Below are 17430 nucleotides of genomic sequence, written 5' to 3'. Positions count from 1 at the left end.
GTGCCAGGGAAGCACTTCATAACTGAGGGCAGTTCTGGCTCCCTTGGGATGTTTGGCAATGTCTGGAGATGTTTTTATTGTCATGACTAGGGGTTGTTACTGGTTTCCAGAGGGTAGGAGTCAAGGATGCTACTTAATATCCTATAGTGCACAGCCCCCCACAATGACCAATTATCTGCTTGCCAGTGTGGAGGTTGAAAAACCCTGGGCTAGGAGAAGCAGCGGCCCCCACCCAGGATGGGAGCAATGAGTGATGGAGCGGACATTGAGTTCCAGGTCTCACTACCAAGAATGAGGTTTTGGATGAGCTTGTCCTCATCTTCCATCTTGTACTCCAGCATTCCAAGGTACTCCCTGGGTCCTGAGGACAAGTGGCCATCATTGCCTATAGGCAGAGGCAAACAATCAGTTAAATTCACAGAAACAACTTCTACTGGCTTTATAACGAGCCTACTCTGTCTCTCTCCATCCCATTCTGACTGGCTGGCACATGAACACGTGTGGCTTTCAGATAAATAAAACTTGACTAATCCTGAAGAGCTCCTCTGGTAGTGAGTCATGTCTGCGAGTCTATCCATGACTATTGCTGCTGCTGGGAAGCTGGAGTTATCCTTGAAGAGAGCCTCATGAGAGCCAGCATGAATCCAGCACCATGCAGATAAGAAAGCCAACCAAGATATTGCTTCTTTCTGACTGTGACTAATGCCACAGTCAAGAAAACAAGATTCATGGAACAGTTGGTGAGCAAAGTACTGAACTGCATGATCCCAAGGGGATCTGTATTGGTTTTCTATGTGCTGTAACAATTTACCACAAAGTTAGTGGCTTAAAATACCACAGATTTTCCCAGAAGACTGAAATGGACCTTGCCTGTAGGACTGAAATCAAAGTGTCAGCAGAGCTGAGTTCTGGAAGCTCTGGGGGAGTATCCGTTTCATACCTTTCTCAGTTTCCGGAGGCTTTCTACACTCCCCAGCTTATGGCCGTTAACACTCTGACCTCTGCTTCTGTCACCACGTCCCCCTCTCTCTCTGCTTCCATTGTCATATCACCTTCTTTCACTCTGGCATTCCTGCCACCCTCTTATAAGGTCTCTTGCGATTGTACTGGGTCCCCTAGATAACTCAGGGTAATCTCCCCATTGCAAGATCCTTAATTTAATCACATTGGCAAAATCCCCTTTGCTGTGTAAGTAACACAGTCTCAGGTCCTGGGCTTTGGGGTGTGGACATCTTTGTGTGTGCCAGAGTCTGCCCTCTGGTCACCAAAGATTCATGTCCGTTCTGAGAGGAGATGTGATGACAGAAACAGAGGTTAGAGAGTCAGAAAGAGTCTGAAGATGCTATGCTATTGAATTTGAAGATGGAGGAAGGGACCCATGAGCCAAGAAATGTGGGTGGCCTCCAAAAGCTGAGAAGGCAAGGGAAAATCTTCTCCCCTAAAGCCTCAAGAAGAAACATAGCCCTGATGACATATTGATTGTAACTCTCTGAAAACCATTTTGGACTTCTGACCTCCATTTATCACTTTAAGATGATAAATTTGTGTTGTGTTAAGCCGCTAATCTTATGCTGACTTGTTACAGCAGCTGTAGGAAATTAATACAGGGGCCATAAGAATTCTTACAGAAGGGGATGGAACAAATGAAGGAGGCAGCACAGCAGTTAGGCCAAGAAGAATGAGAAGGGTCTGGTGGGTGGAAAACAAGGTGGTGCAGGTAACCAGTTACCAGAATTTTCTTATTATTGTATGATACTTTCTCCTGCTAATATACTAGCCCTACTTCCTTGGAGACTAATCAAGGTAGAATGTCAACAGTTACTAAGCAATACTGTTTATGTTAAGAATGGCTGATTGGTATCCTGCATCTGGACCTGGAAGAATAAGAAAGAAAGCAGAACTATCCGATAAGCCCATTATACTCTGGGTATTCTTGAGTGTGGTGACTTGTATCTGGGCATGTTCCTTGCAGGGACTCGGGAAGCAAATGGCACCGATGGAGCGTTCAGAAGATGTTGGCTTCCTACCAAGAGTCATGTGGCCGAGCCTAGAAGCAGATGCTATAGCCCATTAGGCCCTCAGGTGACTGGATCCCTGCTGACGACTTGATGGCCCTCAGAGCCAGAGCCCTAGAGCTAAGTTGCTCCTGCATTCTTGACTCTCAGAAACTCTGCGTTCCTATGTGTGTATTGTTTAAAGTTCCTAAATTTGGGGATAAGTTTGTTGTATGACAATAGATAACTAATACAGGAAGGGAAGCTAATGTACTCCACTTTAGCGCCATGGACTTGGAGGAGGTAGTAGAAAGGCAAAGGAGGTAATCTTGGAGGCAAAGAGGGGCCAGGACTCAGGAACAGAAGTGAGGAGTGGGAGGTGGATTTTGGAAATCCTTGTGTTGAGGTGGTAGTTCATTCATTCTTTCCAACAACAGGGACACAATGGGGCCTTGGGAAGGGCAGACATGGTCCCTGCCCTCATGGGGCAGACTGACATTTATCATTAATGATTGAAGGAGAAAGATCCTCTTATTGCTGGTGAGCATTTTGAGACTGAGGTGAGAGTGGGGTAAATAACAGTAAAGGAGGTCTTCAAAGAAATGAATAGAGAAAAAGGAACAGACAGAGATACAGCCTTCGCTCTCCAGGTTGGGAGGAAGAGGAAGCAATATGGAAGCAGGATCAAGAGAGCAGAAGAGAGAAGTCAGAAAAGTTCAGTGACTCAGAAGCAGACGGAAGGTCGTGAGGGCATTCAAAGTGAGAAGTTCGGTCAATGTTCGGGACTCCTGTCTAGCTTCTCAATTCTCTACTTCTTTCTTGTAACAGAAATAGAGGTATTGATCCTATGTAACTGGGAGAGGAAGAGAATTTCAAAGCAGTTATACTGGAAACTTGTTCACAGTTGCATTTTTACCGGGGAAGAATTAATAGCAGATGAGATTAGAAGTATTCATTATGGGATGTCCCTTACAATTCCATGAGCGCATCTGCAATTATCTGCAATTATAGCTAATGAGCTATCCTCTGACCCAAAGGATCTTTCCATTGGCCCATCACTGAACCCTAAACTGCTCCCTCACAAACTGTCCCATTTGAGAATCGTTCCTTTGACTCTCAAAGACTCTGGACCACTTCAGGAAACAAACAATGCTTGTTGACCTTATCTGACAGTTCAAAAGGCAGGAAAGGGAATGTTATTTTTCCTACCCTTTTCAATCGTCTTGGTTAGAGTCTTGACTTGATCTTGTAGCTTTTTAATCACTCTGTCCTTCATGTCTAACTCTTCTTCAAGATCCTACAGAAATCAAAAGAAACAAAGACATTCACTTAGAAGCATTTTAATATGTGTTTTGGTAACAGCTTCATTAACATACTATCCAATTCACTTTGAAGGACACATCCGGTTGTTTTCTAAAGTCAGCTAGACAACCATCACCATCATCTAATTCTGGAACATTTTTGTCACACCAGAAAGAAACGTGTAACTTGTTCCCCTAGTCCCTTCCAGTCCTTGGCAATCACTGATCTACTTTCTAACTCTGTATTATTTGCCTCTTCTGGACGCTTAACATAAGTGGAATCATAAAATGTGTGGCCTTTTGTGTCTGGCTTCTTTCACTTAGCATAATGTGTTCAAGTTTCATCAGTTTCAAGTATGTATCAGCCCTTCATTCCTTTTTGTGGCTGAATAATATCCCAGTGATTAGATAAGGCATATTTATCTTGATCTATTTTTCCCTTAATGAAGTAATGCCCATAATAAAGAATTGAAAAATACAAATGTGTGAAAACAGGTTCTCTGGATAACAGAAACTGGAGGCAGAAAAATTGTAGAGATTTGGGTCCTGGCTTTGCGTTTCCTTCCTGTTAAGGGGGTGCCCTTGCTCATGCAGAATTTGGCTCAGGAACCAGCAGAGTCCTGGAGCCTATAGATATTTCTTAGAAAGGACAGAGTGTGGTAGGTTCTTCCTGAATTCTGAGGGTTTTGGCTCAGAAAGTATTCAGGCTTCTGAGATCCAGCAGTGCCTGGCACACAGTCACTACAGCCGGAGGGCCCCTGGGGAGTCTTGGCACCAAGGAAAAATGCTGTTTCTACGCTGTGACCACCTCTCCCCTGTTACGGTTCTGGGTCTCTGGCTAAACATGTTAGGAACTTTTTTTAGCTTTACAAGTGGGGGGTGTGGGTACAGTTTCCTCCCTCCTGTCTCAGTCCATCCTAAGATACTTCTAATAATAACAGTCACTAGTCGATGAGAACCAGGAGGAAACCACTGTTCATGTTTTGATTTATTTCATTCCTTTCTTTTGTTCTAATATGGCACATACAAATTTTATGAAATTGGGGTCATACTGCATATAAAGTTTTAAATTCTGTATTTTTCTCTCATTATATTGAAGACACTTTCCCATGTCATTGGCCATATACGCCATCTGTCATTTTAACACCTAAGTCATATGATATACAACAATTTATTATATCCACTATTGTTGGATATGTATCCTTTTGCTATAATTAATAACATTACGATGAACACTCTGAACAAAAATCTTTATTCACATATCTAATTACTTAGGATAGTAAGATATTAGAAATTGCATGACTGAGTCAAAAAGAATGTGATTCCCAAGGTTTGTGATACTTGCTTCCAAATCACCCCTGAGAAAGTTGATGCCAATTTCTATTCCCGGAAATCACGTGTGAGGGTGCCCCCTGCAAGGCGTTTTCAGCAGCACCATAAGATCTCTATTACTTGAGGGGCAACAATAACATCTAGTTTTAATTTTTCATTTCTTTGATAAATAGATGATCACTAAAAGTTTTTTTTTTTTTCCTTTTTTAAAGAAGGATTTTTCTTTGACTCAAAAATCATGTCTTGGGCCAAATCGTGTCTCCTCAAAAAATTCATGTCTACTTAGAACCCCAGAACGTAACCTTATTTAGAAACAAAGTCTTTACAGTCGCAGTTAAACTAAGGATCAATATGAGGTCATCTAGATTAGGGTGAGTCCTAAATCCGGTGAGATTCTCCTTCTAATAGAAAAGGACACAGAGAGATACAGCTGCATGAAGGCTCAGGCAGAGTTCAGAGTTATTCTGCCCCAAGCCCAGGAATGCTGGGAGCCACCAGCAGCGGGAAGACACAAGGCAGGATTCTCCCCTAGAGATTTTGGAGGAGCATGGCCCCGTTTCACCTTGAATGGGACTTCTGCCCTTCACAACTGTGAGAACAAATTTTTGGTGTTTTAAGCCAGCCAATTTGTGCTAATCTGTTATGGCAGCTCTAGGAAACTAATACGATGAAGTCCCTTTGTGGGCAAAATCCACCCCTTTATATAGAAATTACATTCTTTTGTTGTATATGAATACAACACCAAGGTTACTCATTGGCTCAGGCATACGCGGTTGGAGGGAACGTGCAGCTGTGAGTGTGCCCCGGCTCTGTGCACCGTGGCCTGGCACTGCCTGGGAACAGAGCCAGGAACACGGAGGGCTTCTGAGGAGGGACGCTGAGTGGGCTTCACTGCCCCCTCTGATGCTGGATCATCAGAAACAAACTCCTACAAACCCCACACAGCTCAGGGGCTGAGCTGCATGCCCACAGGGAGGGAGTGGATGTTCACGTGGGGCAAGATGCGCAACACCCACGACCCCCCATCCGTCCTCTCCCTGACTACTGGCTCCGGCTCAGGCCCCAGGGACGCGGGCTCTGGTGCGGAAGGCAGGACCACCTCTCCCAAAAGCTCAGCAGCCAGTTGCTTATCTGCCATGACCCGAGGAGGCTACTCTGAGAAAGTTGTATCCCCCTCAGAAAAAAGACGGTCATCATCTAGGTGCCCGGACTGGAATTTGTTACTTTCTGTTAAATGGCAAGCTCTGTGGATTCCTTTGGATATAATTACTCATCAGTTAAATCCTGATCCTGCAAAATAGGGTTTTACCCTATTGTGGTTTTCCTGTGAGATAAGAAATGGTGGGGGGGGGGGGGTGCTGACAACAGGGTGCAGGGCCTGTGGGCCTGTCCAGGCTTCCAACCACTACCTGGTGAGCCCTTCCCGGGTCACAATCTTGGAGGCTGCCAGGCCAGGAAGGGGCCTTAGCATGTCCGCCTCCCAGGAAAGTATCCCATCTGCCACTATGGTGCTTCCCAGTCCTGTGGGTTTCACACACCAATCACATCTCCAGAGAATTGCTGGGGACTGACTTAGAGTTGCCTAATTTCATTTTGACCAGGGCATTTATAATTTGATGAAGATTTGAACAATTTAAAATGTTTGCCATCTACCATCATGATCATTTCATAGAAGAACACTTGACTTGAAAAATTGTAGGAAGGGCATGCCCGCAAAGAAAGCATGGCCCTTTAATGGGGAAAAGCTTTCTGTAGACCAGAACGTCATCATCTCAGATGGGTGCCATCCCTGGGATGGTGCTCATCTCTCCTCTTGTTCTCCCTTTACTCTATTGGACACTTTCCTGGTGTGGCCCATGAAAGTCCCTAAGGTTCCCTAGCAGAAGCCTGTAACTCAGAGACCACCTGTGTGCTGAGGTAAGGACACAGAGTGCTCTGACGGAAGTGGCTTTTGATCTGTAGCTGTTCACCATGTGCTTTAGGTGGCATGTCCCCCCACTTTCAGTGACATCTGCACACAGTCATTTATCAACAATGGAAGACTTCTCACCCTGTTTTCCATGGTTAGACGAGACGCTTCCTGCCGGAAGGTACTCCTGACTTCACTCTCAGTTTCAAATTGTTTCTTCAAGTGCTCGCTGGCCTCCTGCATTTCTTGAATCTTACTGATCAGCTTCTCTTTCTCTTTGGTGTGTATTTCATTTTGGGCCTCTAGGGTCCTGGGAAAAAGATAAAGGAAATTTTCGCATCAGTTTGACCGTCATGGAGAAGTCACTCATTGTCATAGCAAACACTGATTATTTCCAAAGACAGAAAAATACGTGGGCCAATTGATGTGTAAAATGAATAGTACCTGAATAGGAAAGTCTTTGAGGTGGGGGTAGGGGATGGGGTGGGGGTGAAGATCAGGGCTGGCTGGGTATGGAGCTGCCCACGGTTGCCCCAGTCTCCTTAACTTGATAAGAGATTCTTGCCTCCACTCTGCCAAAGGATGCTGATGGCTGCCCCAGGACACCCACATCCACTCACACCCTTATGACCAAAACTCCAGTGATTAGGTCCTATGTGAATGGCCTGGAGGCCAGACTCTCAAAAACCCAGGGAGAAGAGAAGTAGAGATTCAAGACTGTGTCTCACCATTTTCCTACTATTTGGGACCCTCATTTCACCACCATCCTACCAATAAAGTCACATGACTAAAATGCTCCTTAGGACATAGGGCATCCATGTACGGCTCTGAAAGGTAAGTGTGTCAGCCTGCTGGCGGCAAAACATTTTCCCCGCAAGGCTCTGCCTCAGCACCAGGCCCTCTGCAGGTCAATTTGCACATCTGGGGGGATCCTCCGCAAAGACTCTCTGTCACATGGATTTCAAGCCTGACCCTACTCTGAGAAAATCTGTTCTCTCCCGCACAATCTTATTTCAGCAGTTTTTTGAACAGATAATCTATGTTCTAATGGCATAAAAGGTGAAAATTATGTCCCCACCACTGGGCACCAGCCATCCAGTTACCCTCCCTGGAACAAGCAATGTCTTGATTCCTGTATATTCCCCCAGGTGTGTGTATGTGTGTATGTGTGTGTGTGTGTGTGTGTGTGTGTGGTGTATACATATGTGTTTCTTTCCTTCACATCTGAATGGTAATAGATCATCTACCTTAATAAGCACCTTGCTTTTTTGGCTTTATAACATATCTTGGTTTCTCCCACAATTTCAGAAAAGAAAGCATTGCATGAGCATGAGCTCGAAGAGCATACACATTAACACTTACTTTCTTTGTGTTCCTTCCTCTTCACGATTGCGGTTCAACTGATTAGACAATTCTTCCAGTTTGCCTGTAGTGGGAAGAACTGTCTTTACTTTGGGGTCCACATCATGGTTTGATTTACATCGGGTCTTGCTTTGAAACAGTCCTAAGATGTTTCCTGCTTGAGATTAGGTTTTGTTTGGTCTGAACAATGTTTAAAATTTTTCAAAGCCATTATTCCAAAATTGTGATATTTCACATAAAAATCTGGCTTTCTGGCTTTTCTTTAAAAATAGGGGAATCGGGGCGCCTGGGTGGCTCAGTGGGTTAAAGCCTCTGCCTTCAGCTCAGGTCATGATCCCAGGGTCCTGGGATCGAGCCCCACATCGGGCTCTCTGCTCAGCGGGGAGCCTGCTTCCTCCTCCTCCTCTCTCTCTCTCTCTCTGCCTGCCTCTCTGCCTACTTGTGATCTCTGTCTGTCAAATAAACAAATAATTTAAAAAAATAGGGATATCAAGCAACACTGGGGCCAGTATTCCCACTTGGCAACAATCAATGGAGCTTGGAGGCCACTGCACCTCTAAATGACTTGCCCCTTCCAGTCGCCTCCACTCAGCCCACTTCTCACATTTATGTCACCTGGTTGGGCCCCTGGAGAACCAGAGTTTGAGATGCTGGGGTACAATGACTTCTCTGTCATTTCCTGGACACAGGAATCCATTTTCTAGAAGCAGTTTCATGACAGTTTCAGTTACCTTTCATGCTTTCCGTTTGTTCATTCAGGCGGATTTCCAGATCTTGCTTTAGTTTCTCCAGTTCTGAAATCTGCTGTTTAAAGTCTGGGATCATCTTTAGAGAAGAATTAGAAATATTTGAATATGAAACGCTTTTGTCTGTGAGCTTCAAAATCTCAGAGCTTCTCGGAAGCAAACTAGACCATGTAGGTGTCTAACCCCAGGGAGCATATGTCGGGTTCGGCTGTGTAGGAGGGCCAGCCAAGGCATTAGCCTGGTTTGGCATTACGATTTTTTACCTCAAGATCTAGAGAGTCACAAGCAACACCAGCGTGTCTGGAGGGAGTGGCTCTCACATAGCTACACCGTGATATCACCGGGCTCTCCCAGGGGAGAAGGAAGTACACTGTCTAGGAGGCCGTGTGGGGGCTCTGCTGTGGTGAGCCAGCCTCTTTGGCCCAGGCCCAGAAAGGTCATATCCTCATCTAGGAACATGAAAATCATCTCAAAGAGGTCCCCCTGTGCCCTGTGAATGCTAGGTGGGATACTGCTCTGTTAGTGGAGGTCTGGGATGATCCAGTATGTTTCATGATCCTCTGTCCTTGTCTGTCTGTGGATTTCTATAAATGTCACTCACATCCACTCTTAGTCAGGTAAATAACTTTTCTGTCATCCAAGTGTATGAAAACACGTGTGCCTCTGAAGTACATGTGAAGAATACTGGTTTGTGCATTTGGATGCCTGTTCTGCATTGTTCCTCAGTAAAGCTTCATCCAAAGAATAAACAAAGACATGAAGGCCCTTAAGCACTGCTGCACACATCTGCTGTGCCCAGAGCCACAGCTCACTGGTGACACAGCCCGGAGATGTCCTAATACTCTCAGGTTAGGCAGAGGAGAAGGAAATGGTAAGAAAGCTGAGACAGGGGAGCCTGTGAGGTGGGTTCTTAGGAAAGCGTGGTATCCTGGAAGGCAGCAGAACAAACAGCAGCGAGGAAGACGGAGTGATTAACGTCACCTAATGTTGCTGAGAGATAAGATGGGGGTAAAAAGGAACACTTTGGGCTCAGCTGTGTGCTGTGGTCAGTGGTCAGGGCTTAGGACAGAACGGCGTGGCTGTGGGGGAGTTGGGAGGTGAGGGCAGAAATCTGTTAGGTGGCCACTGAGAAGCCTGGCCAGCTCCCCCCAGAGAAATGGGGTGGTGGCTACAGACGATGTGGGGTTAAGAAAGGGATATTCTTTGAGTCAGGAGATTCCTCCAGGATTTCTCCAGGGCTGAGGCATGGATGAGACAAACACTGGGGCGGGGGATAGCAGGGAACAGGTGTCACGGAAGAGAGAAGTCCTTGAGAAAATGAGATGAGAAGCACAAGCAAAGGGACAGACCTGAACACATGCCCCACTCCAGAGTCATCCCTCTACCTTAGTGTTTTTTGTCACTTTCCAAGAGGTTAGGGCTAGACTTAAAATACACAGATTTAAAAATACAGGCGCACATCACAGAATTGGGACCCATCCCCTGGTAAATAAACCCACTCTCAAATCAAAGTGCTCTCTAGCCCAGGGTAACTTGATAGTTGTATCTTTGGACCCAACTATTTCACTTCTAGAAAACATAATTCTGATCCATTGTTTATTGCCAAGAAACTGAATTTTATCCCACTGTTAAATGACATCTCTAGAGTAATGGCCACCCCCGGGGCCCACGGCTAAGCCCGTACCATGTTCTCCGAAGTTAGCCTGGTGACTTCATGACGGATACTTTCATTGATGTCAGTTTCTTCTCTAAATAATTTCTGCAGGTGGTTGATCTCTTGACTTAGGTGCACCACTTTGAAGTTCAAAGCTTCGATCTCCTTTTCATAGGAGTCCTTCTGGGACTGGAAATGGCTCTCCAACACGCTGTCGGAGGATGGGGGCCGAGAAGTGAACCACATGGTCTTTGTTCTCCTGGGCTGCTGACCGTGAGCATGCATGTGCGCAGCAGTTAGGAAAATTCACGGTGAGCGCCACGCTAAGGACACAAAGTTTATGTGTACGCACACAGTGACAGGCTACGGAATTTGGTACGGAGAATTATAAAATCCTTCTAGCCAGTTAGGAAGCATTATGTGGCATTAATATTTAGTTAACGGTAAAAAAATTTTAGACATTATCAAAATTATATGTTTTTCGTTTAAGAATATGTTTGGTATGCAACAATAGTAAATATTCATTAAGTATGCATGTGTCAGACTCAGAATGTACAGCAACAACAGTGAACCCCAACGTAAACTACTGACTCAGGGTGATAATGATGGATCAATGTAAGTTCATCAAGTTTAACAAACATACCACTCTGGTGGGGGTTACCAACACTGGTGTTGTGGGGGAGGGGAGAGAAATCTCTATACTTACTGCTAAATTTTGCCATGGACCTGAAATTGCTTTAAAAGATAAAGTTTGGGGGCACCTGGGTGGCTCAGTGGGTTAAGCCTCTGCCTTTGGCTCAGGTCATGATCTCAGGGTTCTGGGATCGAGCCCCGCATCGGGCTCTCTGCTCAGCGGGGAGCCTGCTTCCTCCTCTCTCTCTCTCTGCCTGCCTCTCTGCCTACTTGTGATCTCTGTCTGTCAAATAAATAAATAAAATCTTAAAAAAAATTTTTAAAAATTAAAAAAAAAAGATAAAGTTTGCAGGGCACCTGGGTGGTTCAGTGAGTTAAAGCCTCTGCCTTCAGCTCAAGTCATAATCTCAGGGTCCTGGGATTGAACCCCACATTGGGCTCCCTGCTCAGCAGGGAGCATGCTCCCCACCCCCCACTGCTTGCCTCTCTGTCTACTTGTGATCTTTGTCTATCAAATAAATAAAATAAAAATAAATAAATAAAAGATAAAGTTTGCAAATAAAAAATTACAGCAAACTTCTTAAATTTAAACATACTTATATCTCTATAGCAACACTGGCTACCTTATTTGATATCATCCGTTTTCCCTGTACAGATTACAGGTTTTATGACTCAGGAGTTTATCCTATAAAAAGATTGTTTTTCATTATTAAGCTCATTACTTAATTCTTGAAATATTTCCAGTGATTATTAGATCATCCCACTGCAAGGAATTTCCTTTGTGTCAAATCTGTGGAAGGTAAACTTTTGACTTTCTAATATTTATTATCTCTGAAAATCAAAAAGAACTCCGGGGGAGTTTCTTACTGTGTTGCTTTCTTTAGTCCTTCATAAGCAAACCAAAGTTCTCCATCCTCATTTAAATGTTCCAAATCTTCCAACGAGAGCCTGGAAAATAAAGGGAGTAAGAAAATCAATCATCTCACTCATGAGCAAAATGATTCTAAAGGTTTGGTAACACAAAAATGAATACCTGCTTCTAACATCTTCAATGTCGTAACTTTCAAGAAGTTGTTTGGTGATCTCGGACATCTTTTCTGAGAGGAAAAGGCAGAGCTGGTATAAATGACATTTCTGCATGATTTCTCTTCTCCCATTCCCTTTTTTGGTCCCACTTTACTAGATTTCACACAACTAACCATACCATCAGCTAACTTAGCAGCTGTTCAACCAATCAACTAACCAACCTACCAGCTATGACGTCAACCAGCTATTCAACCTGCCACTTGTCCAACCAACCAGCAAACCAACCAGGCTTATACCAAAGGATACATTTCCTTAGCGGTGACGCCCGTGGTAAACTGGGTCTGCACCCGTAGGCTCAGTGACTCTTATTTTTCTTACCTCTCATTTCCCGTTTCTGTGACTGCACGTGTTTCTCCACATCTATCTTCTGTGTCTGAAGTAGCTCTATCTCCTTTTCAAACTCAGAGATTGTCTGTATCACGGCAGTGACCGTACCGGGTAAAGAAGAAGTAGATATTATGGTTTATGCCAGACAAAGAGAATACGAATACGGTATTGTGCATCTACCCAAGACAGCCTCACCCAGCTAGCATCTTGTTAAATCATCACTGCCCACACATTGTGGCCTTGAAGTATGTTTCACTGCTCAAAATGTGGCTACTTATTCCCAGATGTAGTCGGTTGTAGCAATAGAATTGGTTTTCTTACTACATAAAGGGAAAAATAGCTTCTTACTTCAAGGTTGGGCTGGGCTGGCCTGGGGAGGAAGGGGGCCCAAGAGGAGTAAAACCTAAGGGGCTAAATTCTCTTTCACTGGTACGATGAACTCTTGGGGCAGAGCCAAGGGTACCCGGGAGGCTGGGAGTTGGCCAAGGAGGAGCACAGGTTGTGGGGAAGAGGCTGTGTTCTGTCTTTGTTATGTTGTGAGGCCAGCCTGAGTAAGGATCACAGGTATGAGGGATTATAGCTCCGGGAGATATGCAGCCGGAAATAACCCTGCCTTGATATTTTCTCAGTTTGTCTAAGTGTTTAAGGGCCATAGCTCCAGTTTCCTCAGAGGGTGAGGAGGGAGATCCAACTGACATTTACCAGTCACTTCACATACATGACCTCTCCCTTATAATAGGCCCCTCGGTGATGGAGTAATAATTTATAGATGAGAAAACTGGAGTGACAGAGGGGAAATGGCATGCTCAGGGCCACATAGGGAAGCTGATGGGGCCCCAGAACCATCCAATCCAAAAGCTCTGCTCTTGGTAACGTTTCAGCAAATGTTCCAAGTCATAGGTGTGCTTACTTCCAGACTGATGATGTTTATTTTCTGTGAAAATCAGATGAATCTTAATATACCATATCAGAGGGTTTGGGCCATGTTTCCTACCAAAGAGGAAGTGAGTGACAAATAGTGGGATCTCACTCAAGGGCAGCCCTATGATGTCCCAAGATGCAGACTAGGCAGAGGACACGACTCCCAGGGGTTGATGCGAGCCTCGTGTGGCTCCTAAGAGTGAAGCAGTCAGAGCAATACGTGGTCTTCCCTGATCCCACGGTCCAAACTCTTCCTTCTCAACGACAGGAAACTGGGGTCCAGAGGATGTGGACAGCTCTCTTGTTAAGAGGTGACCTAGATGGGATTCCTACAGTTCTTCTAAGCCATGCATGGCTATTCCACGACCATTACAGCAAACATTTGCATAATCTTAACAACATTCTACCAACACATGTTTCACTTATTTACTGGAAGCTTAAAAGCTTTCCAAACTCACACTGAAATATTTTGCACTGAAGAACACAGGGACACTTGGGTATGTGTTTTCTGGTAGGGAAGGAATTCAGTTAAGCCTCAACTGTCCAAGCACTGCTTTTGTGGATCTTCTGATAACAATTTAAAAGATTCTGATAATAAGGTAATTTAATTTTAAGACAGGTGTTTATAGAACTATAACAACATGATGGAATGTGTAAGAAGGGTTCACATCAATTTATCTTTTAATCTGGAAGTGTTCTCTAGGTCAGCATATTTGAATAACTTCACTTAATTTCAAAAGAGTTAGAAGGCTGACTTTTAAAATATGAAAACCAATGACTGGTGAGTCAAAGGAAACTTGGGGGTTCCTCCTTAGAAGAACTGAAGGGATCAGAGTCCTTTTGATTTTGGCCTTTATTCAGATGCTCTTAGCTATCTGACCCCACGGGACTGTGGAAGTGCCCCCTCCATGCAGCTCACACGGCACAGCCAGGGAGCTCATCTGCAGGCGGGAAGCCCCTTCTACCTTTGCCTGCTTTCTCAGTTGGGCCACCTCCCCCTTTAAGCCATTGGAGGTGACCCGTTCTTCCTCTAGCTGGTGCTGCAGGTGCGTTTTCTCCGCTCTGAGAGCTTGAATGTCTTCTTTCAAAGACCAGATCTGCTTCTCATAGTCTTGTGTTTTCAGTTCAAAACTTTTTTCAAGAAGTCTAGATGCCAAAGAAAAGAAATGAGTAATTCAGAATATCTCTAAAGTCTTTACCATGAATTAGAACAAGACATCATTTTGAAAGTAATGAGAAGAGACTCAGAAAGGAAACAAGTTAATTAGGATCCACTGTGACAGTTCCAACAGACAATGACCTTACTTTTAGCTGCCAGTTTCCTGTCCCCTTATGTTAGGGAAGCTTCTTACACCTTCCGATCTGAGAAATGTAGCTCTACTCTGATCACACAGAGGAGACATAGGATAGGGAGGCTGAACTCCAAGACTCAGCAGTGGTGGGATACTCCATTCCTGAAGCCACCCTAGTTCCATGGGGTTCCCTGTGGTCTCTTGGAGGGGCCCTTCCCTTCTCAAAGACCTTGGCACAGTCTGCCATGCCCTGGCCCCTGCTGCATTCCAAGGATCCTGGCTAGGTCCTAAATAAGTTAATACAGCCATTTAACATGTCAGAGGGCCAGCCCTTCAATGTTCTACAATAACCTGCAACAAATCCAGGTGCCTAAAAGTCCATGGAAACCCAATTCCTGGGACGCCTGGGTGGCTCAGTGGGTTAAGTGTCCACCTTTGGCTCAGGTCACCATCTCAGGGTCTTGGGATTGAGTCCCACATTGGGCTTCTTGTTCAGTGGGGAGCCTGCTTCCCCCTCTGCCCCACCCCCTGCTTTTTTCTCTCTCTTTCTCTCTGACAAATAAAATCTTAAAAAAAAAAAAAAAGAAAGAAACCCAATTCCTTGTGAGATGATTGCTCTATTAAATATGGGGTGACTGACCAAGAAAATAACCAAAGAGAGAAATGACCTAGACCAGCCCAATGTAGCCCAGAGGGTCCAGTCAGAACAGAAGTAGTCCCAAGGGCTCCACTAGTTTATGAAATCATTGCTCTACTGGCCAAGCTCTCATCTCTACTTGTTTTATGACTGGCTTCCATAGCACAAAGGGAGAACCCCCAGGAGGAGAGTCACATTCCCAGTAGGTTTGTGTTTCATTTCCTTTCACAGATATTAACAAACTTCTTAACTTTGTTCTCAGGTGTTTCAAAAAACCACAGTGCTCCTACAAGGACAGTAGAGCACTTGAAAAGGAGCAAACTGCAGCCAGACGTCCATGCTGAAAGGATCACAGACTTGTACCTATGCGGGCTGGGAGCCACCCACAGGCTGCGGACATCTGGGCGCCCCCCAAGGGTTGTGACAGGGGCTAAAATGTCCCCAGTCAGCTGAAAGGACCAGACCATGCCACACGTGGGAGCTGATGAGGATGGTGAAGAACTTGAAGTGACCTGGCCTCAGCCTGCCTCGCCAAACCCCTTCTCCAAATGATTGCTCCCAAGTAGCCCTTGTGCACAGTGGAGGCCAAAAACTGAGCTCCTTTCCTGGAGTTGAGTGTTCACCGACAAATAAAATTTTCAAGGTGAAGAACCCAATCTCCCTGTTCTAAAACTCACATAGGATTGTGAAACACATATCTGGTAACTCTTGGAGCTCTTGGGTACATTCCCGCCACTAATGATTTGGCATCCTGCTCCTTACTAAGACTCAGGCTCCTCTGCCAACCAGGCGGGGAAGGCATATGTCCTTCCACCCAGCTCCGAGCCTTCCAGCCCCCAAATGAAACATGCCAAGGATATTTTGTCTCTCCCCAACACCCTGCCACATATCCCTACTTTAAGATCTAAGAGCTCTGAGTTGACTCTCTAAGAAAGGGGAGTGTAGACTGCAGCCTTTACAGATTAGCAGGGTGTTTGGTACTGAGCTAGGGCAGGTGGGACTGGCAGAGTACAAGGTCATGGGGACCTGCCTTAACTATTGTGAGGTGGGTTCCATCCCTTATTGTCTGGGGCAAGAGTCAAGTTAACAGACACAACAGACAGGGGAGGGAGGCAGGCTTATTTCCTAGGCAATAATTTTTCTTCTTGGACTTGATGGAAGCTGAAAGGGATGGCCGTGTCTGAACTTCTGTCTTAGCCATGAAGGGAAAGCTAGAAATTCCCGGGGGTCCACTGCCCACCGCTGAAGGACAGGAGATGGGCCTGAAAGGTGCACCCTGGGGGCCTCGGCTCTCACACATCGGAGTCCCTTGCCTCCTACAAATACTCACCTCCCCACTTTCCTGTATCTGTGACCTGCTATCAGCAAGCTGAAAAGCAAAATATAAAACAGGAGAGAGAGAGGGAAGCAGTAACTTGAAGGCAAATCAGATTACATACATTCTCTGTTCTTGCTCTTTTTGCACATCATCAAAGAGCTGCTTGGTGAGGCCGTCCATCTTTTCTGTGAAGAGAGAACGCCCTTGGAAATATGTCTGCACCCAGTACCTCGAAGGTGTCATGTCACACGTAAGAAAGCGCGGCTGTGAGAACAATCATGGGCTACTTGGGGTGAGTAGGACTAAAGATGGGAGGGTAACAGTCACTTTTTATAATTTAGAAATTAGAAATACAGGCAAGAAGGGGAAATAATAATTCTCACAAACTGGTCATGCTGGAAATGTGTGAATAGTTTCATTTATAGTACTTTTTTGGTCTGGGTATTACTTGTTTAAAAAGGCATATTGGCTTTGAGACGATATATATGACTATTAAAAGCACACAGACACCCTCTGGGAAGGACAATGGTCAGTTTATGATAGGGTTTCAGTCTTGATACTGTCAACGCTTCAGATTGGAGAATACCTTGTTGTGGAGAGGGGGCTGTCCTGTGCAGTGACCACCCAAACCATCTCTGACGAGGCCATATGTTCCCGACAGGGAGATGGGAGCCAAAGTGGTTCTCTTGGTTCACCATGGTCATCATTCACCATAACCAAGAAAACGATTGTCTGTCTTCATCTGGGGAAGAGGAATTCTGACAAAGCTGCTGTTGCCTTTCAGCACAAGGGTCTCCAACAACAAACGGTAGGTTGAGGCAACACTGGGCAGCCAGAAGCCACGGACATTCTGAAGCCGTGACAGTCCCAGGTTCCTAACACCCCACACACAACAGGCGCCTTGAAAACGGGGTAACC

General features: G+C 45.2%; 1 protein-coding gene across 2 annotated transcripts in view; it reads right to left on the bottom strand.

Moving 5' to 3' along the window:
* Positions 1-17430, bottom strand: part of MYO5C (myosin VC) — a 92194-nt gene that overhangs the window by 19878 nt on the left and 54886 nt on the right. For both annotated transcript variants that reach the window (XM_032856457.1, XM_032856458.1), the window contains exons 24-34: positions 16634-16697; positions 14231-14411; positions 12336-12429; positions 11965-12028; positions 11799-11879; positions 10329-10509; positions 8630-8723; positions 7899-7962; positions 6678-6846; positions 3204-3291; positions 287-385 (exon numbers count right to left, since the gene is read on the bottom strand). In XM_032856457.1, the coding sequence (XP_032712348.1) occupies positions 287-385; positions 3204-3291; positions 6678-6846; positions 7899-7962; positions 8630-8723; positions 10329-10509; positions 11799-11879; positions 11965-12028; positions 12336-12429; positions 14231-14411; positions 16634-16697 (1179 nt within the window). The remainder of the gene's footprint in view (positions 1-286; positions 386-3203; positions 3292-6677; positions 6847-7898; positions 7963-8629; positions 8724-10328; positions 10510-11798; positions 11880-11964; positions 12029-12335; positions 12430-14230; positions 14412-16633; positions 16698-17430) is intronic.

The sequence above is a fragment of the Lontra canadensis genome, unplaced genomic scaffold (genome assembly GCF_010015895.1).
Source record: "Lontra canadensis isolate GAN:19392208 unplaced genomic scaffold, GSC_riverotter_1.0 scaffold12, whole genome shotgun sequence".
Classification (NCBI taxonomy): Eukaryota; Metazoa; Chordata; class Mammalia; order Carnivora; family Mustelidae; genus Lontra; species Lontra canadensis.
This window is presented reverse-complemented; position numbering and strand designations above follow the sequence as displayed.